The sequence below is a fragment of the Oncorhynchus gorbuscha genome, linkage group LG17, assembly GCF_021184085.1.
Source record: "Oncorhynchus gorbuscha isolate QuinsamMale2020 ecotype Even-year linkage group LG17, OgorEven_v1.0, whole genome shotgun sequence".
NCBI classification, from domain to species: Eukaryota; Metazoa; Chordata; class Actinopteri; order Salmoniformes; family Salmonidae; genus Oncorhynchus; species Oncorhynchus gorbuscha.
In genome coordinates this window covers 21,588,605-21,615,781 of record NC_060189.1, presented here as the reverse complement: position 1 = coordinate 21,615,781, position 27,177 = coordinate 21,588,605, and the positions used below count along the sequence as shown (strand labels likewise).

General features: G+C 40.9%; 2 protein-coding genes across 6 annotated transcripts in view; one reads left to right on the top strand and one right to left on the bottom strand.

Annotated features, from left to right (window-relative positions):
- The window catches only part of LOC124002078 (coiled-coil domain-containing protein 9B), a 50,848-nt gene extending 41,799 nt beyond the window's left edge, over positions 1-9,049 (bottom strand). For 3 of the 4 annotated variants that reach the window (XR_006832909.1, XM_046309338.1, XM_046309336.1), the window contains exon 1: positions 8,733-9,049. Coding sequence is in view for 2 of the 4 variants with exons in the window: in XM_046309338.1 (XP_046165294.1) it covers positions 8,733-8,744 (12 nt within the window). In the remaining 2 variants the exon portion in view is untranslated. Of the gene's footprint in view, positions 1-8,067; positions 8,212-8,732 lie in introns of those variants that run through there. The other variant, XM_046309337.1, reaches the window with a different exon arrangement.
- Positions 9,050-11,549: 2,500 nt separating this feature from the next.
- Positions 11,550-26,145, top strand: si:dkey-248g15.3 (glycine-rich cell wall structural protein 1.8). Of its 2 annotated transcripts, none has more exons than XM_046307800.1 (5): positions 11,550-11,570; positions 25,020-25,064; positions 25,315-25,325; positions 25,411-25,437; positions 25,855-26,145. In XM_046307800.1, exons 2-5 carry the CDS (start codon positions 25,052-25,054, stop codon positions 26,050-26,052), a joined length of 249 nt encoding a protein of 82 aa, XP_046163756.1. In that variant the 5' UTR covers positions 11,550-11,570; positions 25,020-25,051; the 3' UTR covers positions 26,053-26,145. The 2 variants fall into 2 exon arrangements, with proteins under 2 accessions (XP_046163756.1, XP_046163755.1); XM_046307799.1 differs by lacking the exon at positions 11,550-11,570 and adding an exon at positions 24,812-24,884.
- The last annotated feature ends 1,032 nt before the right edge of the window (positions 26,146-27,177 follow it).

Sequence of the window (27,177 nt, the reverse complement as noted above, 5' to 3'; positions counted from 1 at the left end):
ATAGCATTTCATATGTCATACCAATGTGGCACTCTGTGGTTTTGACTAAACAATAGTCATTACAGTAACCATGAAGGCCGCTAGGCCTTATAACACAAATCCAATTAACTATAAAAACTACAGCTGGTAAGTTGACCGACACACCATTTTGAAATGTATTCAGTGCACAAATCACAGGGATGGAAAATCTAATCCAAAAAAACAATCTGGGTCAATTTTGGGCTTCTGATCCTGAGCATTCTCGTAGCACTCTCTGGTGATATATGGGTAAGTGTACCTATTTAGCCCACCAAAATCTAAGTTTAGACATTTCTAACGTACACAGCCCTAACTTGGAGATAAGATGAAAGATTAATCTCTCGTGAAGTTTTATGACTTTAATTTCACAATATATTTAATGTGACATCAAAATATTTGATAAAATATGTTAAAAGTCCATACTAGACTTAATGGGTACTGAATGTACCCTTTAAGCCCATGGTTGTTCCAGGTAAGCCCACTCTTTAATAATCAACTGTAATTCATTTCCAAATGTTAAACACTTGCAAAATGAAATGTCTTTATGTAAGCTTACAATTACAAGAATCTCCCCTAAAATGATTCAAATCAAGTGATCATTACTATTTATCTTTGAAGTAGCATTAATAAAAAGTGGTGTCCAATTGTATCCGCAGAGATCCATTTGGGCTCAGTCTTTTGTTCTTGACAACCAGTGTACACCAGATTAAACTAATCATAGACTTCAATCAAAACTTGATTAGTTGAATCAGGTGTCTTACTGCTTGTTTAGAACAAAAACCCGCACCGGCCCTCTGTGGATAAGACGCCATCCACAAAGACCATAACACAAACAACTTTTAATGAATTATCTGAAAGCTGTTTAACATTTGCTGTATTCCTATACTTGTTAATTAGTTTAACTTGCCTATCTGAAGATTGTTTCAAATCCTCCGCTCTGCTGTTGTATTGCAAAGGGTGATCCAAACAATAGAAACACCTGGATGAATAAGGGACAACAATATGACAACGCCCCGGCCCTAACTGCATGAGTTGTCATCCAATAGTCGTCTTCCTGTCCCTCATTTGTTTCAATTTTTGTCCACTACTTGTAGGTCTTCTATCCCTGATATCCTTCAATCCTGAACGTATTCTTCTTTCTCTGCATCAGTGACTACCTGTCCACTCCAAACGTTGTGGAGAGAGTACAGGGTTTTTTAATTGTATTTAAAAACTTGGTAAAGGCGCCACGGACAGATGCATAATATGCATAACTGTAGTTTAAGTGTTTTAATCAACTTAAATAAAAAAACATTTATGCTCAGGTCTATTCAATATTATGGATATCACACAATCACCATGTTGTCATGACTTCCGCCGAAGTCGGCTCCTCTCCTTGTTCGGGAGGCGTTCGGCGATCCACGTCACCGGCTTTCTAGCCATCGCTGCTCCATTTTTCATATATCCATTTGTCTTGTCTTGTTTCCATACACACCTGGTTTTCATTTCCCCAATCAATCTACTTGTATTTTACCCTCTGTTTCCCATCCTGTTTCCCATTATGTTCTGTTTTTTGAGCGCGTTTGACTTATGTAGTGCTCTCGTTTTTGGAACTATAATAAAAGTGTGCCTGTTCATTATACTCTACTCTCCTGCACCTGACTTTGTCTCCAATACACCATTGACATATGTTGCAATACAAACACGGCATAATTGGAGCTTACTGGAACAATAATGATTTATGGTAAAAAAGACACTATAGCAAAGTTTACTTAGAATATATTTAGAAACCTATGGTTTGGGGTATTAATATATATATATATATGGCAATATTATGCAAAGTCAGTATTGATCACATTGAACAATATTTATTTATTTCCATTTATATTTTGTATAGAGGGTTCTTTTTGTGCTACTTTATCCTTTAAGCCCACCTGAGATAAATGTCAAATTTACGAAAGGCAACAAAGTTCAGTTCATTTCACAGTAAAATAAGCCTAAATGTATAAAAAGAAATGTGAGCTGTCAGTGCTTAAAATATATTGTATTGTTGTGGTTCACCAAGTTATGTTGCTACTGTATTGACTGTGACGTGGCACGACTGCGTGCATGAAAATCCCATATTTTCAACTGGCAAGATATTTTCCATTAAGTATGATCACTTATCTGAAAAATATCAGAAAAATGTGTTTAGCTGAGAGTCGCCTCCACACAAGTTTGTTTGCAGCTTTGAAATTGGCCACTAGTAGGAATTTACACATAACTGTCAATAACTGTCACGCCCTGACCTTAGAGAGCCGTTTTATTTCTCTATTTGGTGAGGTCTGGGTGTGATGTGGGGGGGGGGGGCATTCTATGTCTTGTATTTCTTTGTGTTTGGCCGAGTGTGGTTCCCAATCAGAGGCAGCTGTCTATCGTTGTCTCTGATTGGGAATCATACTTAGGTAGCCTTTTTCCTCACCTATGTTGTGGGATCTTGTTTTTGTACAGCTCTTGTAGCCTACAGAATGGTACGGTTGTTTTGGTTTCAATTTGTTATTTTGTTGCTGGTTCTCATTTAAATAAATATGATGACCACCAATTACGCTGCGCCTTGTTCTCCTTCAAACAACGCACGTTACAATAACTTAAGAAAACATCAGATTGGCTTTGAATAAAAATTGGTATAATACAACAACCACATGAACTGGTTGAAACATTAAATTGCAAAAAATATATACAGTACCAGTGAAAAGTTTGGACACCTACTCATTCAAGGCTTTCTTTTTTTTCTATTTCTACATTGTAGAATAATAGTGAAGACATCAAAACTATGAAATAACACATGGAATCATGTAGTAACCAAAAAAGTGTTAAACAAATCTAAATATATTTTAGATTCTTCAAAGTAGCCACCATTTGCTGACAGCTTTGCACACTCTTGGCATTCTCTAAATAAACCAACTTCACCTGGAATGCTTTTTCAATAGTCTTGAAGAAATTCCCACATATGCTGAGAACTTGTTGGCTTCTTTTCCTTCACTCTGCGGTCCAACTCATCCCAAACCATCTCAATTGGGTTGAGGTCGGGAGATTGTGGAGGCCAGGTCATCTGATGCAGCATTCCATCACTCTCCTTCTTGGTCAAATAGCCCTTCACAGCCAGTTGGGTCATTGTCCTGTTGAAAAACTAATGATAGTCCCACTAAGCGCAAACCAGATGGGATGGCGTATTGCTGCAGAATGCTGTGGTAGCCATGCTGGTTAAGTATGCCTTGAATTATATTTATTATCACTGACAGTGGACTGGGATATGTTTCGGATAGCCTCTGACAATAACATTGATGTATATGCTGACTCGGTGACCGAGTTTATTAGCAAGTACATCGGAGATGTCGTACCCACTGTGACTATTAAAACCTTTCCTAACCAGAATCTGTGGAATGATGGCAGCATTTGCTCAAAACTGAAAGCGCGAACCACCACTGGGAACATGACCGAATACAAACAGTGGAGCTATTCCCTCCACAAGGCAACCAAACAATCTATAAGCGTCAGTATAGAGAAAAAGTAGAGACGCAAATCAACGGCTCAAACACGAGACGTATGTGGCAGGGTCTACAGTCAATCACGGATTACAAAAAGAAAACCCGCCCCGTTGCAGACATTGACGTCTTGCTTCCAATGAAATTAAACAACTTCTTTGCTCGCATTGAGGACAATGCAGTGCCACTGACACGGCCCGCTACCAAAGCCTGTGGCCTCTCCTTCTCCATGGCCAATGTGAGTAAAACCTTTAAACGTGTTAACCCTCGCAAGGCTGCCGACCCAGACGGCATCCCTAGCCGCGTCCTCAGAACATGCGCAGACCAGCTGGCTGGTGTGTTTATTGACATATTCAATCAATCCCTATCCCCGTCTGTTGTCCCCACATCCTTCAAGATGGCCACCATCAACCCTGTCCCATGATAGCTAAGGTAACTGAACTAAATGACTATCGCCCCATAGCACTCACTTCTGTCATCATGAAGTGCTTTGAGAGACTAGTCAAGGATCATATCACCTCCACCCTACCTGATACCCTAGACCCACTCCATGTTGCTTACCGCCCCAATAGGTCCACTGACGATGCAGTCGCCATCACACTGTACACTGCCCTATCCCATCTGGACAGGAGGAATATCTATGTAAGAATGCAGTTCATTGACTACAGCTCAGCATTTAACACCATAGTACCCTCCAAACTCGTCCTTAAACTCGAGCCCCAGGGTCTCGACCCCGCCTTGTGCAACTGGGTCCTGGACTTTCTGACGGACCGCCCCCAGGTGGTGAAGGAAGGAAACAACATCTCCACTCCCGCTGATCCTCAACACCACCCACAAGGGTGCGCTCTCAGCCCTTTTCTCTACTACCTGTTCACCCATGACTGCATGGCCATGCACGCTTCCAACTTAATCATCAAGTTTGCAGATGACACTACAATGGTAGGCCTGATTACCAACAACGACAAGACGGCCTATAGGGAGGAGGTGAGGGCCCTCGGATTGTGGTGTCAGGAAAATAACCTTTCACTCAACGTCAACAAAACAAAGGAGATAATGATGGACAGGAAACAGCAGAGGGAGCACCCCCCAATCCATATGTACGGGACAGCAGTGGAGAAGGTGGACAGTTTTAATTTCCTCGGTGTACACATCACCAACAAACTGAAATGGTCCACCGACACAGACAGCGTGGTGAAGGCGCAACAGCACCACTTCAACCTCAAGAGGCTGAAGAAATGTGGCTTGTCAACTAAAACATTCAAACTTGAACAGATGCACAATCGAGCGCATTCTGTCGGGCTGTGTCAACTGCACCTCCCTCAACCGCAAGGCTCTCCAGAAGGTAGTGCCATCTGTACAACGCATCACCAAGGGCAAACTACATGCCCTCCAGGAGACCAACAGCACCCGATGTCACAGGAAGGTCAAAAAGATCATCAAGGACAACAACCACCCGAGCCACTGCCTGTTCATCCCGCTATCATCCAGAAGGCGAGATCAGTACAGGTGCATCAAAGCTGGGACCGAGAGACTGAAAAACAGCTTCTATCTCAAGGCCATCCGATTATTAAACAGCCATCCCTAACATAGAGAGTCTGCTGCCTACATAGACTCAAATCTTTGGACACTTAAATAAATGGAAATAAAGGTATCACTAGTCACTTTAAATAACGCCACTTTAATAATGTTTACTTAATACTACATTACTCATCTCATATGTATATACTGTATTCTAAACTATCTACTGCATCTTGCCTATGCCGCACGGCCATCGCTCATCCGTCTATTTATATGTACATATTCTTATTCATCCCTTTACATTTGTGTGTATGAGGCAGTTGTGAATTTGATAGCACAAGCATTTCATTACACTTACATTAACATTTGCTGACCATGTGTATGTGACCAATAAAATTTGATTTGACCAGCAGAGCACATCACACCTCCTCCTCCATGCTTCACGGTGGGAACCACACATCCAGAGATCATTCGTTCACCTACTCTGCGTCTCACAAAGACATGGTGGTTGGAGCCAAAACTCTTACATTTGGACTCATCAGACGAAAGGACAGATCTCCAGCGGTCTAATGTCCATTGCTTGTGTTACTTATTCTCTGCAGCAGAGGTAACTCTGGGTCTTCCTTTCCTGTGGCACTCCTCATGAGAGCCAGTTTCATCATAGTGCTTGATGGTTTTTGTGATTGCACTTGAAGAAACTTTCAAAGTTCTTGCCATTTTCCACATTGACTGACCTTCATGTCTTAAAGTAATGATGGACTGTCATTTCACAGTTCTTATTTGAGCTGTTCTTGACATAATATGGTCCTTTAGCAAATAGGGCTATATTCTGTATACCTCCTCTATCTTGTCACAACAACTGATTATCTCAAATGCATTAAGGAAAGAAATTCTACAAATTAACTTTTAACACAGCACACCTGTTAATTGAGGCTCCCGAGTAGCGCAGTGGTCTAAGGCACTGCAAGAGGTGTCACTGCAATCCCTGGTTTGAAGCCAGGGTGCATCACATCTGTGTCACGCCCTGACCTTAGAGATAATTATTATTATCTATGTTTGGTTAGGTCATTAAAAATCATGAACACTTTCCACGCTGCGCTTTGGTCCACTCCTTTCGACGAGAGCCGTTACAATCTGACTGTGATTGGGTGTCCCATAGGGCGGTGTACAATTGGCCCAGTGTCGTCCGGGTTTGGCCTGGGTAGGCCGTCATTGTAAATAGAATTTGTTCTTAACTGACTTGCCTAGTTAAATAAAAGTTAAATGCATTCCAGGTGACTACCTCATGAAGCTGGTTGAGAGACTGCCAAGAGTGTTCAAGGCAAAGGGTGGCTACTTTGAATAATCTAAAATATATTTTGATTTGTTTGACACTTTTTTGGTTACTACATGATTCCATATGTGTTCATTCATAGTTTTGATGTCTTCACTATTATTCTACAATGTAGAAAATAGTACAAAATAAAGAAAAACCTAGGAATGAGTAGGTGTGTCCAAACTTTTGACTTGTACTGTATGGGATACTATGGAAAAAGAAGTAGCCTACCATCATTACGTTCAATCCAAAATATTATTTGGGAGCTGCAAACAAGTGCTTACAGATAACTGTACACACAGCAGGTTTTGAGCTCAACTTATGATTATTTGATCTGCTAATTAAATGCTGGCGTTGGTATGAAATTGCATTATTGCGATCCCTTGTGGGTCCTTTTAGATGTAACTCCAGCAGTGTCTGTGCTGACACTTGTGTATGACGAGTAAAACTCAAACGGAGAACATTTTAAAAAGGCACATGGATGCCCTGAGCAGAGCTTATGACGTAGCGCTGAATATAACACTTGTTTCCTCTCCAGGCTAAGTGAACGCCCACACCACACACACTAGTAGTGTCAGTTCTGAACAAATAACAGCCACACACAGTGCTCAGAGGAAAGTGACCAGATTGTATTGGCACAGCAGAAACACCACTCTGGGATACAATTCCCAAAGTTCACTAGATCCTTCATATAAGGCTAGTATACACGAGGCGAGTAAACCTTGAGCTCCTACAACACACACACACAAATGCATATGCACACACACCAACAAGAGCCAGGAGGGAAATAAAGTGGATTTTCAAAGCCAATTCTGTCATTGTCCTCCCCCTGTCATCCTTGTAGTGGGTTTATCATGAAGAGTATGAAAGGTCAAAATATACAGCAAATAACGCTAATGGTGACAGTCTAAACAAACAACAAAACCAACAAGTGGCCATATCAAAGCTAGACCCAGGCCTCCTCAAATCTAGTTATACAATGACTTGACATCAGAGAGGCAGTGTGACAACAATCTTAACCAGGGAGGAAACCCTAACAAACATATCCCTTTCAACCCCATGTTGTACAATTCCCCCATATAAAGGGACTACGGTGAGGTCTGCAGCACAGACCTAGCAGACAGCTCGACTGCCACAGACAGAGAGCCAAGAGGTGGCACTCACTGCAAAACTGCCTGCCTGCCAGTCACCCACCGCCACCAAAGTGACGACAAAAGATGATCCTGGCTGCTCCATGTGAAATTCCACTTTGCAGAACAATGACTCCCAGCGTAGCCTACACCACACAGCTCTCTGACTCTGCACGGGATCCTTCCAAGCCGTTCCACTGCCACTGCATTGGCCACAAAGAGCGGCTGCCACACTCCTGGCGCAGATGGTAGGAGATTTTGGAAGAGAGGTGTTGGTCAAATATCTTGTTTTAAAATTGACTGAAGAAAGGAATATATTATTTGAAGCTCCATGTTAAGACCAAACATTCACATTCCTCAAAAACCTTAACATGCTGTCGGAAAATGGCACATTCATCAGCCATGCTAATTTTTTTAAATGGACAGACTGAAAATCTTTAAGTATGTTTCCAGTGCAGTGTAGCCAATGGCAATGATTCCTAGACAGCCCAAACTGAACATTAGCAAGTAGCTTTAAAGGACGAGATAGCATCAAATTAAATCTAAAGCCTGTGAAAACAGTGAGATAGAAGTTGGGACTCACAGAGAGGCAGGGCGGGAAGTGCCGAGCTGCTTTAGAGTTTCTGGTTGTCAGGGTATCCAAACAAAACAGGCCATGATGACACCAGGAATAGGACAGAGAGGGAAAGGAACACCACCAGCACTCATGCAGGCGAATGGCGGCTCACAAGAACAGCCAGCTACAGTATCACAGCGAGGGAGAGACACCACACATGGAAAATGTTGTGAGGGGGATGTGGATGTACCAGTCTGGGTTAGGGGTACCTCCTTTCTCTCTCCGAGCCCCTGTCACTGTGATCGCCTGTGAAGGAGGCAGGTCCTTAGCACACGGTAGCTGGCAGAGCCCCACACACGTAAACACCCACATAGGCTGTGAGACTGCCAGTTTATGGCACCCATGCCCAGGCAGGTGGGCCTGCAGAACCGAGGTCGGCAGAGCCTCTCTCTCTCTAGTCCCTTCCCACCCAGCATCCCCAGCACCTACTGGTAGGCCAGGAAGGAGAATAGAGACAGGATGTCTGACTGAAGCACTGCAGTTAGTTACAGCTATAACCTCCATCTGGAGACAAGAGGAAGGGGGGAGCAGAGAAACTAGCCTGTAGCAGGAGACAACGAGAGAGGCAAGGAGAGAAAGAGCTAGAGAGAGTGCAAGAGAAAGATTGCGAGAGAGAGCGAGAAGGCACTCACAGGTCTCTCCATGTCAGCGTTGAAACCTGGGCTGGGTCCAAGCGCGAGGCAACAGCCGAGGTGGCGGAGAGGGCTGCTTGGAGTCCACGATCATGCCTTGATTACAATGAGCCAAGTTGGGCTGACAGCCAAGACGTCTAACAAATGCACAGAGCGCCCCTGTTAACGGATTTACAGCCCCTGTCCCCTGACTTGCTCTCACACTCTCTCTCTCTGTCCCTCCCACACACATGCTCTTGCTCTCTACCTCTCTCTGGAGCACTTGCTCTCAGTTAAAATTACCTCTCACACCCCTTTCCCTGCCTGTCCCTGCCTGTCCCCTCCTCCTTCTGTCCTCTGCTCAGAACACACTGGTTAAATACTGTTCCCCTACCAATACACTCACTCCTACCCACCTCTCTGAATTTAAAGGGAAACGGGAGATTATTTTTAGTAAGCAAATCTTTGGTCTTTCTAAGAGTGATACAGTCCCTCAATACTAATAACAGCAGTCCAGGAAGTACCATTCAGCGTTCTATTTACAGCCTGTCATAATGTTATTCCAAACATGTACCAGCCCATAATGAGATGGATGTATTTGGTCGTTAGAACAATCCCCCTACCATCTCTTTAACAGCTGTTTTGCCTGTGAGTGTGAGTGCCCAGGCAGGGTATCGGTTGGGGTGGGGGGTTGACTGCAGGATTTCCCACGACTCCTCCTGAAGGGCATGCTCCAGGCAGACAAATGCCAGACTGCTCAAGGAAGCGGCAGGGAAATCAAAACACTACGACTTGCACTCAGTTGCCCAGAGTTTTCCCAGAGTGCTTCAGACAGACAGCTTCTTTGACAGAGTATTACGTTACCATCCCAGCACACTATTCTGGGTTAAATAACACTTAACACCCACATAGCAAACATTGTTAGAGGATTACACATATCAAATGCTCTCAACAGTGGTATTTTACAAATACTTTAAGATTATTATTTTAGAAAAACAGCAATATGTAATTTCCTGCAGTGGTTGCCAAACTTTTTATAGTCCCTTCAAACATTCAACCTCCAGCTGTGTACCCCCTCTAGCACCAGGGTCAGTGCACTTTCAAATGTTGTTTTTTGCCATCATTATAAGCCTGCCACACACACACTATACGACACATTTATTAAACATAAGAATGAGTGTGAGTTTTTGTCTCAACCCTGCTCGTGGGAAGTGACAAAGAGCTCTTATAGGACCAGGGCACCAATAATAATAATCAATCATTTTGCTCGTTATTTAGCCATCTTACATATAAAACATATTTGTTCATTGAAAACTGTGAATAACTCACCACAGGTTAATGAGAAGGGTGTGCTTGGTTCACAGCATGGTCACTACAGGGCTAGGCCCTCTTCCACATAGCCAATCTCTTCGTGCAGGTATTCCATACCCACTTGCCCAACTGTTGAAAGTTGGCTCGCTAAAAAGATGGTTGCATACTTACAATAATAACTGCATTAAACAGCACATTAAAAGATCTGCAGTGACACTCAATTATAAATTGTTATGCATAACCTGCATGCATGATGAATTGACCTAGCTAAATATACAAATCAATGGAACTGTCCTCGACGGATTGCAATTTAGCAGGTCAAATTATTTTGATGACAAGAGAGCAAAATATTGCTAGCTATCTGTACCTGAGATGTTGCAAGCCACGGTGGATGATCTGTCACATTCGTCAGGGTAAAACACTTTGGGAACTGTATCTGCTATAGGATAGATGGTGACTGCAGTGTGTATTATTGTAAGCTCATCTCAACTCTTTGACATATATGGCCATCAAAACTTTAACATGTCGTCATGGCGAAGTGTGCACCCTTCATTCAAATAAAAATTGTTCAGCATCTGTGCAAATTGCAGATGTAATTTGTGTGGAAATATGGCAAGTGAGGATGCATTTTACCCTCTAGGTGGAGTACTTGCTTTATCCTTCTGGTTGGTCGTGTGAACACCTCACTTGCCATACTGCAGGTATTCTTTGTTTGCATGTTTTCATGCATAAGTCTATGTTGTCATATCATTGTTGATGAAGGAAAGACCTTTTTATATATTATATATCATATTTATTACCTATGATAAACCTTGAGAGATTCAACTGAGAGACACAACTAGGTTATGGGGTTAGAGAGCCCCAATGAGACCATTGTCACCGGTCTCATATGGGGCCATGGGTTAGCAGAGGTAGGTCTGATAAAGTGCTAAATAAACCAGCTCTCTGTCACATACTAAAATATTTACTAAACTAATAGTAGATTTCACATAAATGGAAAGAGCCACTGATGTTTCAGCAATTTGCATGAATTGTTAACTATCAATCATGTTGCCAAAGACTAAAGAGATTATGGTTGGTTTTAGTGTTCTCTCTTGAGTTAAGGGAGTTGTTGATCATCTTTAGCTACAATTAGCTTTTGCTCTTCCTTTTACATGTACAGTATTAAGATGGGTGGGCCAAGTCAAGCTGTCCTCAGATTACTTCTTTCATCTTATCTTATTTTTGAAATGTGCATCTCCTGGATCTTTAGGTTTGACATAGTCATGATGTCCTAATTTTGTCTTTGTTTTCAACTTCCTAATTTTCAACCGTCAGTATCATCATCATGACAACATTTAGGGTGGTACTCTCAGTCATTCAATTATCACTCATTGTCTCGTCTCTCCGCCCTACTTTACCTGGCCAACAGCAAACACCCATCCACCTGTAATCAAATTAGGACTGGGTGTGGTTATTTTATACTCTACCGATGTATCAAAACGCTCTATCTTATAAATACAAACTGAATATACATCTTATGTACAGTCTGTCAACATTCTGCACCAGGTAAGGCTTTCACTTTAATGTGAGAATGGCAGTGTTCTTATGCAATTATTGTTTATGTGCAGAAAATTACTTTGATATTTACAAGGACAAGAAGATACCAGATTTTGATTTGAATAACAGATTATTTTCAGTATATACTAATAATTTAAAGCATAACTAGACTATAGGGTTAGATAGCCAAAATGAGACCATTGTCACTTGTGTTATATAGGGGTCAGTCTGGTGAAGTGCTAAATAAGTCAGCTCTCTGTCACATACAAAAATATTTGATGGAATAGACAAGGATTTATCAGTAAAACTGTGTGTCTCATTTGTTTTCATCAATGATTGGTGTAGCCAAGCTGAAGTAAGGAGGACTTGGAGTTTGGTATCAGCCAGGCAATTTTTTTCTTGAGATGAGAAGGGAATAATTACTTCCCATAGAAGCAGTGGCATGATGTGACAGGGAGATACATTTTCTGTACATTTCTATGTGGTGAGGTGGATACCCAGCTAGCACATAAGGTTCTGAGAACCATATGTTTCTTAGAGCTTGGCAAGAGCATGGTTGTCCTATGGTTATTTTGGATACAACCTTCCCACAACTTTCTGAGAATGGTGCAGGATAGTTGCATTTTATTTGGAACATTCTCAGCACATCTAAGGAAGATTGACAAAAACCTTGACAGAAAACATTGTTTTCTTGGTATTGCATTACTTTAACCAGTGGTGGAAAAAGTACTCAATTGTCATGCTTGAGTAAAAGTAAAGATACCTTAGAAAATGACTCAAATAAAAGTGAAAGTCACCCAGTAAAATACTACTTGAGTAAAAGTCTAAAAGTATTTGGTTTTAAATATACTTAAGTATTAAAAGTAAATTGAATTGTTAAAATGTACTTGAGTATCAATTGTAAAAGTATAAATAATTTCAAATTCCTTATATGAAGCAAAACAGACAGCACAATTTATTTTATTTTATTTTTGGCGGTTAGCCAGGGGCACACTCTAACACTCAGACATCATTTACAAACTAAGCATTTGTTTTTAGTGAGTCTGCTAGATCAGAGGCAGTAGGGATGACCAGGAATGTTCTCTTGATAATTGTGTGAATTGGACCATTTTCCTGTCAAAATACTTTTGGGTGTCAGGGAAATGGTTGGAGTAAAAAGTACTTTATTTTCTTTAGGAATGTGGTGAAGTAAAAGTAAAAGTTGCTCAAAATATAAATAGTAAGGTAAAGCGCAGATACCCCATAAAACTACTTAAGTAGTACTTTAAAGTAGTTTTACTTAAGTACATTACACTACTGACTTTAATAGAACGTTTCCTAAAAGTTCAAACATGGTTACATTTCATTTCAATTTCGTAATATTCTAGGAACGTTCTCCAAATGGTTTGACATTGGAAGCGTTCTCAAATAGTTCAAAGTACGATAAGAAACAACGTTCTTCTGTGGTATTTCTGCACTTTAGCATAACGTTTCCGACAGGTTTCCTCATGGTTCTCAAATTGTTCCATACAAACCTCAAGCAAACTTAAATAACATTATAAGAATGTTATTTAAAAATATATGCATTCACTTCTCAGCATCAACAAAAATCTATCCTCGATGTTGTTAAGTGTGATCAGGTGTGTTGGCCGCACCCACTAATTGGCCACAACTGATCTTAATGAGTACTTGTTTCCTTTGGAATGGGATCTATTGAATAGACTAATATGAACAGCTTTGTATTCGTAAAAAACATGGCATGCTACAGTTGCTCCATCCTGGTGTTGCAGGGACTAATTCCATGAATAGAGAACAGAAGATTATAAGTTTGAATCTCACTGAGGCCATGTCCCAATAAAAAATAAATGTTTTTCCTTGAATAATGCCTAAGGAAATTATTATCCATGTGTCCCATCTGTGCTTGGAGTAAAAAACAAGTTAACCCCAAATAAGCTAGCAGTGTTATTAAAAACCTGATTAAAACATTCAGTGAAAGTTTTAAGGAAGTATTCAAAAACCTCCAAATAACCTAGCATTTATCACGTTCTGACCTTAGTTCCTTTGTTTTGTCTTTTGTTTTAGTATGGTCAGGGCGTGAGTTGGGTGTGTTGTCTATGTTAGTTTGTCTATGATTTTCTATTTCTGTGTTTGGCCTGGTATGGTTCTCAATCGGAGGCAGCTGTCAATCGATGTCCCTGATTGAGAACCATATTTAGGTAGCCTGTTTGCCATTGTGTTTTGTGGGTGGTTTTTTCAGTCTTTGTGTGTCTACACCAGACAGAACTGTTCCGGTTGTTTCTTTGTTGTTTTGTTATTCAGTGTTCAGTTTACTTTATTAAAAAGATTAACATGTACCACACTGCGCATTGGTCCTCACCTTCTTCCACCAACGACGGCCATTACAGCATTTCTGTTCTGAGACCATTAATAAAACCTCTCTCTAAAACGTCAAAGAAGCAGAGTAAAATGTTCACAGAACCTCCCTGCAATCAAAAAATAAACATTCCCAGGACAGGCTAAATTCTCACTTCTGTTCTCAGAACGTAAAAAAAAACATTTAGCTTTACTGGTCAGGAAACGTACGTCTTCATTCCCACGACGAATGTAAAACAAAAAACATACGTTCCCACAACTTCCAAGGAACCAAATATGCTAGCTGGGCAGAGTTATGGCTGAGACTCCCTGGCCTTAGGCAATTTGCAACCTGAGAGCAATTGTCAAACCTCATTCAAACAGAAATACATTTCAAACTCTCTTTTGAAAAGAGAAATCTCTTTGGAGGTGAAAACTTAGCCGCGAGACTCAGCAAACAAAGAAACGTACCTTTTTCAGGACCCTGTCTTTCAAAAATCCAAATAACTTCACAGATCTTCATTGCAAAGGGTTTCCCATGCTTGTTCAATGACCCATAAACAATTAATGAACATACACCTGTGGAACGGTCGTTAAGACATGAACAGCTTTCAGACGGTAGGCAATTAAGGTGACAGTTATGAAAACTTAGGACACTAAAGAGGCCTTTCTACTGACTCTGAAAAACACCAAAAGAAACATGCCCAGGGTCCCTGCTCATCTGCATGAACGTGCCTTAGGCATGCTGCAAGGAGGCATGAGGACTGCAGATGTGGCCAGGGAAATAAATTGCAATGTCCGTACTGTGAGACGCCTAAGACAGCACTACAGGGAGGCAGGATGGACAGCTGATCATCCTCGCAGTGGCAGACCACGTGTAACAACACCTCCACAGGATCGGTACATCCAAACATTTACATTTTGCGGGGATAGGCACAGGATGGCAATAACAACTGCCCGATTTACACCAGGAACGCACAATCCCTCCTTCAGTGCTCAGACTGTCCACAATAGGCTGAGAGAGGCTGGACTGAGGGCTTGTAGGCCTGTTGTAAGGCAGGTCCTCACCAGACATCACCGGCAACAACGTCGCCTATGGGCTCAAACCCACCGTCGCTGGGCCAGACAGGACTCGCAAAAAGTGCTCTTCACTGACAAGTCGCGGGACTACCAGGCATGATGACTCCTTGTTGTCCCCAGTCCACCTGGCCGTGCTGCTGCTCCAGTTTCAACTGTTCTGCCTGCGGCTATGGAATCCTGACCTGTTCACCGGACATGCTACTTGTCCCAGACCTATTATTTGACCATGCTGGTAATTTATAAACATTTTAACATCTCTGCCATGTTCTGTTATAATCTCCACCCGGCACAGCCAGAAGATTTCTTCCTAGGTTTTGGCCTTTCTATGGAGTTTTTCCTAGCCAACGTGCTTCAACACCTGCATTGCTTTCTGTTTGGGGTTTTAGGCTGGGTTTAGGCTAGGTTTCTGTTCAGCACTTTGAGATATCAGCTGATGTATGAAGGGCTATATAAATACATTTGATTTGATTTGAATGTGTCTCACCCGGGATGATGGTTCATGTTTATCATCGAAGGAATGAGCGCTATACCAAGACCTGTACTCTGGAGTGGGATTGATTTGGAGGTGGAGGGTCCGTCATGGTCTGGGGCGGTGTGTCACAGAATCATCGGACTGAGCTTGTTGTCATTGCAAGCAATCTCAACACTGTGCGTTACAGGGAAGACATCCTCCTCCCTCATGTGGCACCCTTCCTGCAGGCTCATCCTGACATGACCCTCCAGCGTGACAAAGCCACCAGCCATACTGCTCATTCTGTGCGTGAATTCCTGCAAGACAGGAATGTCAGTGTTCTGCCATGGCCAGCGAACAGCCCGGATCTCAATCCCATTGAGCATGTCTGGGACCTGTGGATCGGAGTGTGAGGGCTAGGGCCATTTCCCCCAGAAATGTCTGGGAACTTGCAGGTACCTTGGTGGAAGAGTGGGGTAACATCTCACAGCAAGAACTGGCAAGTCTGGTGCAGTCCATGAGGAGGAGATGCAATGCAGTACTTAATGCAGCTGGTGGTCACACCAGATACTGACTGTTACTTTTGATTTTGACCCCCCCTTTGTTCAGGGACACATTATTCCATTATTTTCTGTTAGCCACATATCTGTGGAATTTTTTCAGTTTATTTCTCAGTTGTTGAATCTTGTTATGTTCATACAAATATTTACACGTTGCTGAGTTATATGTGTATAATATATATAGTCGTGGCAAAAAGTTTTGAGAATGACACAAATATTTTTGAGAATGACACAAAAATGTGCATATACTCCAGAATGTTATGAAGAGTGATCAGATGAATTGCAATTAATTGCCAAGTCTCTCTTTGCGATGCAAATAATTTGAATCCCAAATAAATATTTCCACTGCATTTCAGCCCTGCCACAAAAGGACCAGCTGACATCATGTCAGTGATTCTCTCGTTAACACAGCTGTAAGTGTTGACGAGGACAAGGCTGGAGATCACTCTGTCATGCTGATTGAGTTTGAATAACAGACTGGAAGCTTCAAAAGGAGTGTGGGTGCTTGGAGTCACTGTTCTTCCTCTGTCAATCATGGTTAACTGCAAGGAAACACGTGCCGTCATCATTGCTTTGCACAAAAAGGGCTTCACAGGCAAGGATATTGCTGCCAGTAAGATTGCATCGAAATCAACCATTTATCGGATCATCAAGAACTTCAAGGAGAGAAGTTCAATTGTTGTGAAGAAGGCTTCAGGGCGCCCAAGAAAGTCCAGCAAGCGCCAGGACCATCTCCTAAAGTTGATTCAGCTGCGGGATCAGGGCACCACCAGTCCAAAGCTTGCTCAGGAATGGCAGCAGGCAGGTGTGAGTGCATCTGCACGCACAGTGAGGCAAAGACTTTTGGAGGATGGCCTGGTGTCAAGAAGGGCAGCAAAGAAGCCAATTCTCTCCAGGAAAAACATCAGGGACAGACTGATATTCTGAAAAAGGTACAGGGATTGGACTGCTGAGGACTGGGGTAAAGTCATTTTCTCTGATGAATCCCCTTTCCAATTGTTTGGGGCATCCGGAAAAAAAGCTTGTCTGGAGAAGACAATGTGAGCACTACCAAATCAAATCAAATATATCTATATAGCCCTTCGTACATCAGCTGATATCTCAAAGTGCTGTACAGAAACCCAGCCTAAAACCCCAAACAGCAAGCAATGCAGGTGTAGAAGCACGGTGGCTAGGAAAAACTCCCTAGAAAGGCCAAAACCTAGGAAGAATCTAGAGAGGAACCAGGCTATGTGGGATGGCCAGTCCTCTTCTGGCTGTGCCGGGTGGAGATTATAACAGAACATGGCCAAGATGTTCAAAGGTTCAGACATGACCATTAGACCTGTGTCATGCCAACAGTAAAGCATCCTGAGACCATTCATGTGTGGTGTTGCTTCTCAGCCAAGGGAGTGGGCTCACTCACAATTTTGCCTAAGAACACAGCCATGAATAAAGAATGGTACCAACACATCCTCTGAGAGCAACTTCTCCCAACCATCCAGGAACAGTTTGGTGATGAACAATGCCTTTTCCAGCATGATGGAGCACCTTGCCATAAGGCAAAAGTGATAACTAAGTGGCTCGGGGAACAAAACATCAATATTTTGCGTCCATGGCCAGGAAACTCCCCAGACCTTATACCCGTTGAGAACTTGTGGTCAATCCTCAAGAGGAGGGTAGACAAACAAAACACCACAAATTCTGACAATCTCCAAGCATTGATTATGCATGTATTATTTTCAAAATTCTTCAAGCTTTGTGAAGTTGGTTGTTGATGTTGATCATTGCTAGACATTTTCAAGTCTTGACATATATTTTCAAGCAGATTCAAGTCAAAACTGTAACTAGGTCACTCAGGAACATTCACTGTCTTCTTGGTCATATCATGGATCATTTAGCTATTTGATTTTGAACTTTAGGATCCCTGTAGGAACAAAGAAATATATTTAAAAAAAATATTTGATAAAATATTGAATTTGGCCTTTACTACAATAGCTCATAGAAATTAATTGAATAACACATTCATAAATGGCAAAACATAAGGAATAAGGTTGTGAAGTGTCTGTCCTATATCTTAGAGATATAAGAAAGCTCAATAAATATATATATTTTTTGGGACACATACTGTACTTCAGCCCTTTTTTTGTTGGCACAAAACTACTTCCATACTTCATCATTTTTAAAACCAGTAAACCAGACGAGTCCGGTGACTCCCATATGGGACGTAGAGCAAAACGTAGAGCAAAACTGAGAACACCATCTTTCCATGGAACATTACTAATGTTTTCTTGTGGTTTTTATGGAAAGTTTTCTTAATGTTTTCAGAACAGGACTATTTAAATAGAACCATGAGGAAACCTGAAATACAAAAATTCCCACAGAAGAACGTTTTCTTAATGTTCTCATAAAAATGAGAACATGACCTTAAATAGCACCATGATGAAACCTGTAGAAAACGTTATGCTGAATTTCGAAGGTTTTCCTGAGTTACAGTTCACATAAGGAAATCAGTCAATTGAAATAAATGAATTAGGCCCTAATCTATGGATTTTTCACATGAGGGCATAGGCCCACCCACTTGAGAGCCAGGCCCGCCGACTGAAGAGCCAGGCCCAGCAAATCAGAATTTGTTTTTCCCAACGAAAGAGCTTTATGACAGACAGAAATACTCAGTTTCATCAGCTGTCTGTCATAAAGCTCTTTCATTGGGAAAAACAAATTCTGATTTGCTGGGCCTGGCTCTTCAGTAGCTGGTATCAGACGATCCCGCAGGTGAAGAAGCCAGATGTTGAGGTCCTGGGCTGGCGTGGTTACACATGGTCTGTGGTTGTGAGGCTGGTTGGACGTACTGCTAAATTCTCTAAAACGACATTGGAGATTGCTTGTGGTAGAGAAAGGAACATTACTTTCTCTGGCAACAGCTCTGGTGGACATTCCTGCAGTCTGCATGCTAATTGCACGCTCGCTAAAAACTTGAAGTCTATATCATTGTATTTGTGTGACAAAACTGCACACCTTAGAGTGGCATTTCATTGTCCCCAGCACAAGGTGCACCTGTGTAATGATCATGCGGTTTAATCAGCTTCTTGATATGCCACACCTGTGAGGTGGATTGATTATCATGGCAAAGGAGAAATGCTCACTAACAGGGATGTAAACAAATTTGTGCACACGTTTTGAGAGAAATAAGCTTTTTGTGAGGATGGCAAGTTCCTGGGATCTTTATTTCAGCAAATGGAACATGAGACTAACACTTTACATGTTGCGTTTATGTTTTTGTTCAGTATACAACCATGAGGAAACCTGTAGAAAACATTATGCTTAAGTACTGAAATACTTATTTTCCACCATAATTAGCAAATAAATTCATTAAAATCCTACAATGTGATTTTCTGGATTTTTTTCTCATTTTGCTGTCATAGTTGAAGTGTACCTATGATGAAAATTACAGGCCTCTCATCTTTTTAATTGGGAGAACTTGCACAATTGGTGGCTCACTAAATACTGTTTTGCCCCATTGTATTTATTTATTCTTTATTCTGTATTTATTTATTCTTTTCACCACCCCTACCTCGTCGGAGGACCAAAATAAACTTTTTCTTTTGTTGTTGCATGTAAAAAAAAAAATTTGATTACATAACAACTATTAATGAATTTGATATCCATCCTGCCACATCTAGATATATAGTACTTATACATTATACATTGTTTTCAATCATAACTATTATAGAACATTAGCTTTTAAACCCACCCCTCAGCTACTCTCAGTCCATTCCACCTACAGTATCTCTGTAAACCGCCCTCTTATGATTTTCAGGTTCCATATATTTTTCAGCTGTGCTGTGATGTTTTACATACATACTCTCTCACCACGTTCTAAGACACATATGATTCTCAGAAGGTGATGTGCTAGCTGGGTAAACTCTTTACTCTTTGACAACATGATCGGCAGTTGTCAATTCATACACTAGTTAAATAAAGGTTAAAAAATAAAATGTAAAAATACAGATTTTTTTTATGAGGAAGTTGTAGATCATGGATTCACAAAATTGCTGAAACATCAGCTGCTCTTTCCATTTATATTAAATCAACCTACTCCAATGCAATTGGAGTTTTACACCTCAAAAGACATTTCATTTTTTCTTTAAGTTTTAAAGGTATTTCTGTTGGAACGAGGTTTGATGTTCTCACAGGTTGCAAATTGCCTAAGGCCAGGGCGTCTCACCCATAACTCTATCCACCTCACCACTGAGAAATGTAAATAATTTCTCTCTCCTTCACTGCTTCTTTGGCGAGTAATCACGCCCTTCTCGTCAACATTGCCTGGCTGATACCAAACTCCAAGTCTTCCTTAAATTGATAGTATAGGCCTATACTCCAAATGTTCTGTATATCAAATCAAAATCTGGTATTTATATGGCAGCAGCTACTCTTCTTGGGGCCCGACAAAATTAAGGCAGTTATCAAATTTTTTAAACATTACAATACATTCATTACAGAATTCACAGTATGCCCTCAGGCCCCTACTCAACTACCACGTAGAAACAACACAAAATCCATGTGTACATTGATGCTTGTGTATACATGTGTATGCATGTGGCTGTGGCTGTGCCTATGTTTGTGTTACTTCACAGTCCCTGCTTTTCCAGAGGTGTGTGTATATATATATATGAGGTAGAAAACACACCTCTGGAAAAGCAGGGACTGTGAAGTAACACAAACATAGGAATAGCCACATGCATACACACACATGATGACATGTACACATGGATTTTATGTTGCAGATATGTGGTGGTGGAGTATGGGCCTGAGGGCGCACACTATATATATATGATTCTACTGCTTGCACCATTTACCTGATATGGAATAGAGTTCCATGTCATCATGGCTCTATGTAGTACTGTTCACCTCCCATAGTCTGTTCTGGCCTTGGGGACTTTGAAGAGACCTCTGGTGGCATGTCTTGTGGGGTATGCATGGGTGTCTGAGCTGTGTGCTAGTCATTTAAACAGACAGCTCGGTGCTTTCAACATGTCAATTTGCTCTCACAAATACAAGTAGTGATGAAGTCAATATCTCCTCTACTTTGAGCCAGGAGAGATTGATGTGCATATTATTCATGTTTGCTCTCTGTACATCCAAGGGCCAGCCGTGCTGCCCTGTTCTGAGCCAATTGAAATTTTCTTAAGTCCATTTGTGGCACCTGACCACACGACTGAACAGTAGTCCAGGTGCAACAAAACTAGGGCCTGTAGGATCTGCTTTGTTGATAGTGCTGTTAAGAAGGTAGAGAAGCAATTTATTATGGACAGACTTCTCCCCATCTTAGCTACTGTTATAGCAATATGTTTTGAACGTGACAGTTTACAATCCATGGTTACTCGAAGCAGTTTAGTCACCTCAACTTGCTCAATTTCCACATTATTTATAACAAAATTTAGTGTTCAGTGAATGAGTTGTCCCAAATACAATGCTTTTAGTTTTAGAAATGTTTAGGACTAACTTATTCCTTGTCACCCATTCTGAAACTAACTGCAGCTCTTTGTTAAGTATTGCAGTCATTTCAGTTGCTGTAGTAGCTGATGTGTATAATGTTGAGTCATCCGCATACATAGACACACTGGTTTTACTCAAAGCCTGTAGCATGTTGTTAATAAAGATTGAAAAAAGTAAGAAGCTTATCAGGGCAATTCTATTGAGTGTCATCTGTTACGAGCAAGTTATTAATTTCATGGACCTTGTTTCTTAAGCAACATATGTTAACGTGGGCTATTTTGAGCACTTTTCTGGGATGCTTGCTTGTTTTCATTGCTTTACTGGGAAGCTTAGCAGAAGTATATATTCTAGTATATATGTTATTTATGTTAGTTGGACTTCCTACTGGGGCACACCGCCTCAGTGCTAACAGCATAAACCTGGTTCATAGACACATGATTGCTGCATACAATAGCTGTAGGATCAGCAGAGGCATTCAAGGTAATTAGAGGGACATAAAATAGGTTACTTACATTGTGTCTACCAATGCCCCTGGTATAATGTACATTTGCTAAAGCATTATGATGACTCAGTGACACGATGGTAGGGATAAACTGAGAGGGGCTTGGGTCATTGGTACCTTCTTATCCTTGTGAATATCAAAGTTAGTTTCTGCATATACAGTGCATATCATAAGTATTCACCCCCCTTGAACTTTTCACATTTTGTTGAGTCAAAGTGAGATTTAAATGGATACAATTGAAAAATGTTGTCACTGATCCACACAAAATAGCTCATGTCTAAGTGAAAAGAAAAATCTTCTTTTTTTTAAACAAATGAATATAAAATAAACTACTAAAATATCTTGGTTACTAGCTTTGTTGTGGCTAGCCTAAATAAGTTCAGGATTGAAATAGTGCTTAAGGAATCATATAAGTTGCATGGACTCACCCTTGTTTTTTAATGACCACCCCATATCAGTACCCCACACAATTATCTGCAAGGTCCCTCAGTTGAGTAATGTATTTCAAGCACAGATTCAACCATAAAGACCAAATGGCTTTTCCAATGCTGTGCAAAGAAGGACACCTATTGGTAGATAGGTTTAAAAAATAATAATAGGCAGACACTACCATGCTCAAAGGGATATTCAAAGTTATTAATTAGACTTTAGATTGTGTATCAATATACCCAGTCACTGCAAAGATACAGTCGTCCTTCCTAACTGATTTGCCAGCAGAGGAAGGAAACCACTCTGGGATTTGAGGCAAAAGGTGATTTTAAAACAGTAACAGAGTTTAATGGCTATGATTGGAGAAAACTGAGGACGGATCAAAAACATTTGTTACTCCACAATACTAACCTAAATGAAAAGGAAGCCTGTACAGAATAAAAAAATATTCCAAAAACATGCATCCTGTTTGCAACAAGGCACTAAACATGTAATGCTGCAGAAATGTGCCAAAGGAATTCACTTTTTATCCTGAATAGAAAGTGTTTTGTTCGGGGCAAATCCAACGCAACACATCACTGAGTACTACTCTCCATATTTTTAAGCATGGTCGTGGCTGCATCATGTTATGGGTATACTTGGCATCGGCAAAGACTAGGGAGTTTTCAGGATACAAAAAAAAACAGAATGGAGTTAACCACAGACAAAATCCTAGAGGAAAACCTGGAGCAGTCTGCTTTCAACCAGACACTGTGAGACAAATTAACCTTTCAGCAGGACAATAACCAAAAACACAAGGCCAAATATACACTGCAGTTGCTTACCAAGAAGGCAGTGAATATTCCTGAGTGGCCTAGTTACTGTTTTGACTTCAAATTGCTTGAAAATACTCATGACCAAAAGTATATGGACACCTGTTCGTCGAACATCTCATTCCAAAATCATGGGCATTAATATGGAGTCGGTCCCACCTTTGCTCCTATAACAGCCCCCACTCTTCTGGGAAGGCTTTCCACAAAATGTAGGAACATTGCTGCGGGGACTTGCTTCCATTCAGCCAGAAGAGCATTTCTGAAGTCGGGCATGATGTTGGGCGGTTAGGCCTGGCTTGCAGCCAGCGTTCCTATTCATCCCAAAGGTGTTCGGTGGGGTTGAGGTCAAGGCTCTGTGCAGGCCAGTCAAGTTCTTGCACACCGATCTCGACAAACCATTTCTGTATGGACCTCGCTTTGTGCATAGGGGCATTGTCATGTTGCCACAAAGTTGGAAGCACAGAATCGTCTTTGTACGCTTAGAATTAAGATTTCCCTTCACTGGAACTAAGGAGCCTGAACCATGAAAAACAGCCCTAGACCATTATTCCTCATCCACCAAACTTTACAGTTGGTACTATGCGTTGGGGCAGGTAGCGTTCTCCTGGCATCCGCCAAACCCAGATTTGTCCGTCCGACTGCCAGATAGTGAAGTGTGATTCATTACTCCAGAGAACACGTTTCCACTGCTCCAGAGTCCAATGGTGGCGAGTTTCACACCACTACAGCCAACGCTTGGCATTGCACACGGTGATCTTAGGCTTGTGTGTGGCTGCTCGGCCATAGAAAACAAATTTCATGAAGCTCCCGATAAACAGTTCTTATATTGATGTTGCTTCCAAAGGCAGTAGTGAGTGTTGCAATCAAGGACAGACGATTTTTACAGGCTTCACACTTCAGCACTCTGAGGTCCCGTTCTGTAAACTTGTGTGGTCTACCACTTTATGGCTGAGCGGATGTTGCTCCAATACTTTTCCACTTCACAATAACAGCACTTAAAGTTGACCTGGGCAGCTCTATCAGGGCAGATATTTGACGAACTGACTAGTTGGAAATGTGACGGTGCCATGTTGAAAGTCACTGAGCTCTTCAGTACAGGCCATTCTACTGTCAATGTCTATGGAGATTGCATTGCTGTGTGCTCGATTTTATACACCTGTCAGCAACGGGTGCGGCTGAAATAGCAGAATCCACTCATTTGAAGGCGTGTCCACATACTTTTGGCCATGTAGTGTATCAAGAAAATGTTTTTTTTTGACAAGTTCCTTAAATGCGCTAAGAATTACATAAAAACAAACAGATATCCTGCACCATTCCCAGAAGATTGTGGGATGGTTGTATGGAAAATAATCATAGGAAAACCACACTCTCACCAAGCTCTATGAAACAAAGCTGGGTAGATTGCTGCTTTCATCATCAATTTTCAGGTTTGACATAATTATGATGTCCCTGTTTTGTCTTTGTTTTTAACCACCTCGTTTTTAACTGTCAGTATCATTACAATGCCAATATTTTGGGTCACCTATCATCTCATTTCTCCGCCCTGCTTTTTCTGTCCGACTACAAACACCTTTCCACCTGTAATTAAAAGGACTGGGTGTGGTTTTTACATACTCGACACTCTTATAAATACAGACTGAAAATACAGTTTATGTACAGTCCTTCAACCTCCAGTACCAGGTGAGGCTTGCTTTAATGTGTAAATGGATGGGTTCTTATGCAATTCTTGTTTATATGACAAAAGTAACTTTGATATTTACAAGGATAAGAAAATACCGGATTTTAATTTGATATACTGATTATTTTGTCCAACAGTGTGATTTCAGTGCCAATTCTTGTCTGAGAAAATGAGTGATCCAGGTAAGTGTTGAAGTTGTTCACTTCATTTACTGTATTATGTGCACTGAGGTTTTAAATGAGTATGTAGTTATGTAGTTTCACAAGTCAACCCTGAAGTTGAGAATATATTGCATTGACATTCATTGCATTTACGATTTCAAGGAGTAGACTAGTATGGCCATACATGCTTTCTCAATGCTTAATGGGAAATAATGACAATGCATTCCTCTATTTGAATAACTTCAAAATATTCCTTACTTTTTATCCACAGCAAAGAAACCGGTAAGTTACTTTTCAAATACAGAAAATACCTTCACACATGCTATGTGTTTGCTATGTGTTTGACATAATGTGTTGTTTGTTCCAGGCGGAGTCCACACCTGGGACTGATGATGTAAGATATCTGCATTATTTGTCTATCTATCTCTGCTTCTTTACTTCAGTCAACTCAGTCTTAAAAAAACGTTTCAAATCAAGCGAAGTAAAGAACAAAACTATTTTCTAGCTTGCTATATCTTAGATCCCAGTGTTATCCTGGTGGATGTAAACAGAATACTGTCTGTTTCACAGGGCTCCGGAGGAGAGGGCAAGGGAGAGTTAGGAGGCTTACAAAATAATAGTTCATACACATTAACGTAATAACATTAATATTGTTTCGGAAACACCCCAAAAAATGGAATTTAGATTTTCACATGTCAGGGTAATGGGTGTAATCGTTGAGACAATTGAAGGGAAAACATTTCCATTCATAACGGAAAGGTTTTCCGATACCAATAGGTGAGTCTAGTAATGTTATTTTTGTCATTTCCAGGGGAAGAAGGGAAAAGGGGGAAAAGGGGGACATGGGCATGGAAAAGCCGGCGAGCATGGAGGAGATCATGGGGGCGACCATAAAGGAAAAGGATGCGAGCATAAAGGAAAAGGAGGCGAGCATGGAGGAGATCATGGAGGCGACCATAAAGGAAAAGGAGGTGACCACGGAGGAAAAGCAGGTCGTGGAGGACATTAAAGATTTAATCATGCACCATTTGTATGTTTCATCACGGTAGCTAATTACGGAAAAAACAAGTTGACAAATCTAATAAAACCTACTTATAAAAGAGTCATATGTTTGTATAACTTCTTAATGCATAATAATCATGCAATACAATGAACATTTTACAAAATAGAAACACAAAAAATATAGCAAAATGTGTCGTTTTTTTGCCATCTAAACAAGTCACTATATGTCAGAGTCGTCGAGATACTATCATACTACACCATTCCTGTGTAGCCAGACCAACACATCAAACATTCAGTGAAGGACAGCTCAACGCCATTTTTATCATTTTACTCACATACAGAACATTAACCAACGGGGTAGTAATAAACCCGGAACAATGACCATGTATGTCCCTGAGTCTTGGAAATATAATCATTTCTTGTGGATATTTGTCTCCCCTTGCACCACTCTGTTTAACCGCTGTTATCAATCATTTCCATGTGGACAACATTCAGGAAGAAAATCCCAAATGTTTTATTAACCATCAGCGTTTTTAAGCGCGTAAAGTAGGCCTACTTCACGGATAAAAAACATGTCACAATAGGCCTGGTGGAAAGAAAATGTCGGTAAACTTTCCAAATGTCGTCAAAACAAAATAGGACAAGGTGTGATCTTTAGGTTTAGGTCAAATTACGGGGGAAACGCTTTTATGCGCAAATATTGATATAATAACCATCATATCAAGTAAAGTCTCACGACATGACATGTTGCGTGGTCCTCCCACTACGACTCAAGAAAACAGACATTTTATTAGGCAACCACAAGTTAAATATACGAACTTCACAGGGTGGTAATGAGCTTGATGCTCTTTTCCAATAAATATCGAGGGTATTATTCTGGTGACATGATGATCGATTCTTGGCTGCCGTTTAACAAATTAAAATGATCTCGCTCTTTTGTTCATAATCATTTCAAATACGTATTATATATATCTGCAAACTGTTGGCTAGACAGCACGTGCCAATACCAGAGTGAGCACATTCGCTATATAACGCCCAAAAAAGTATCTGAGTTGAAAATGCAATGGAAACCATTTACTTGTATTTGACTGCAAAATATATTTTTTGTGCACTACGTCATCACGCACAGACT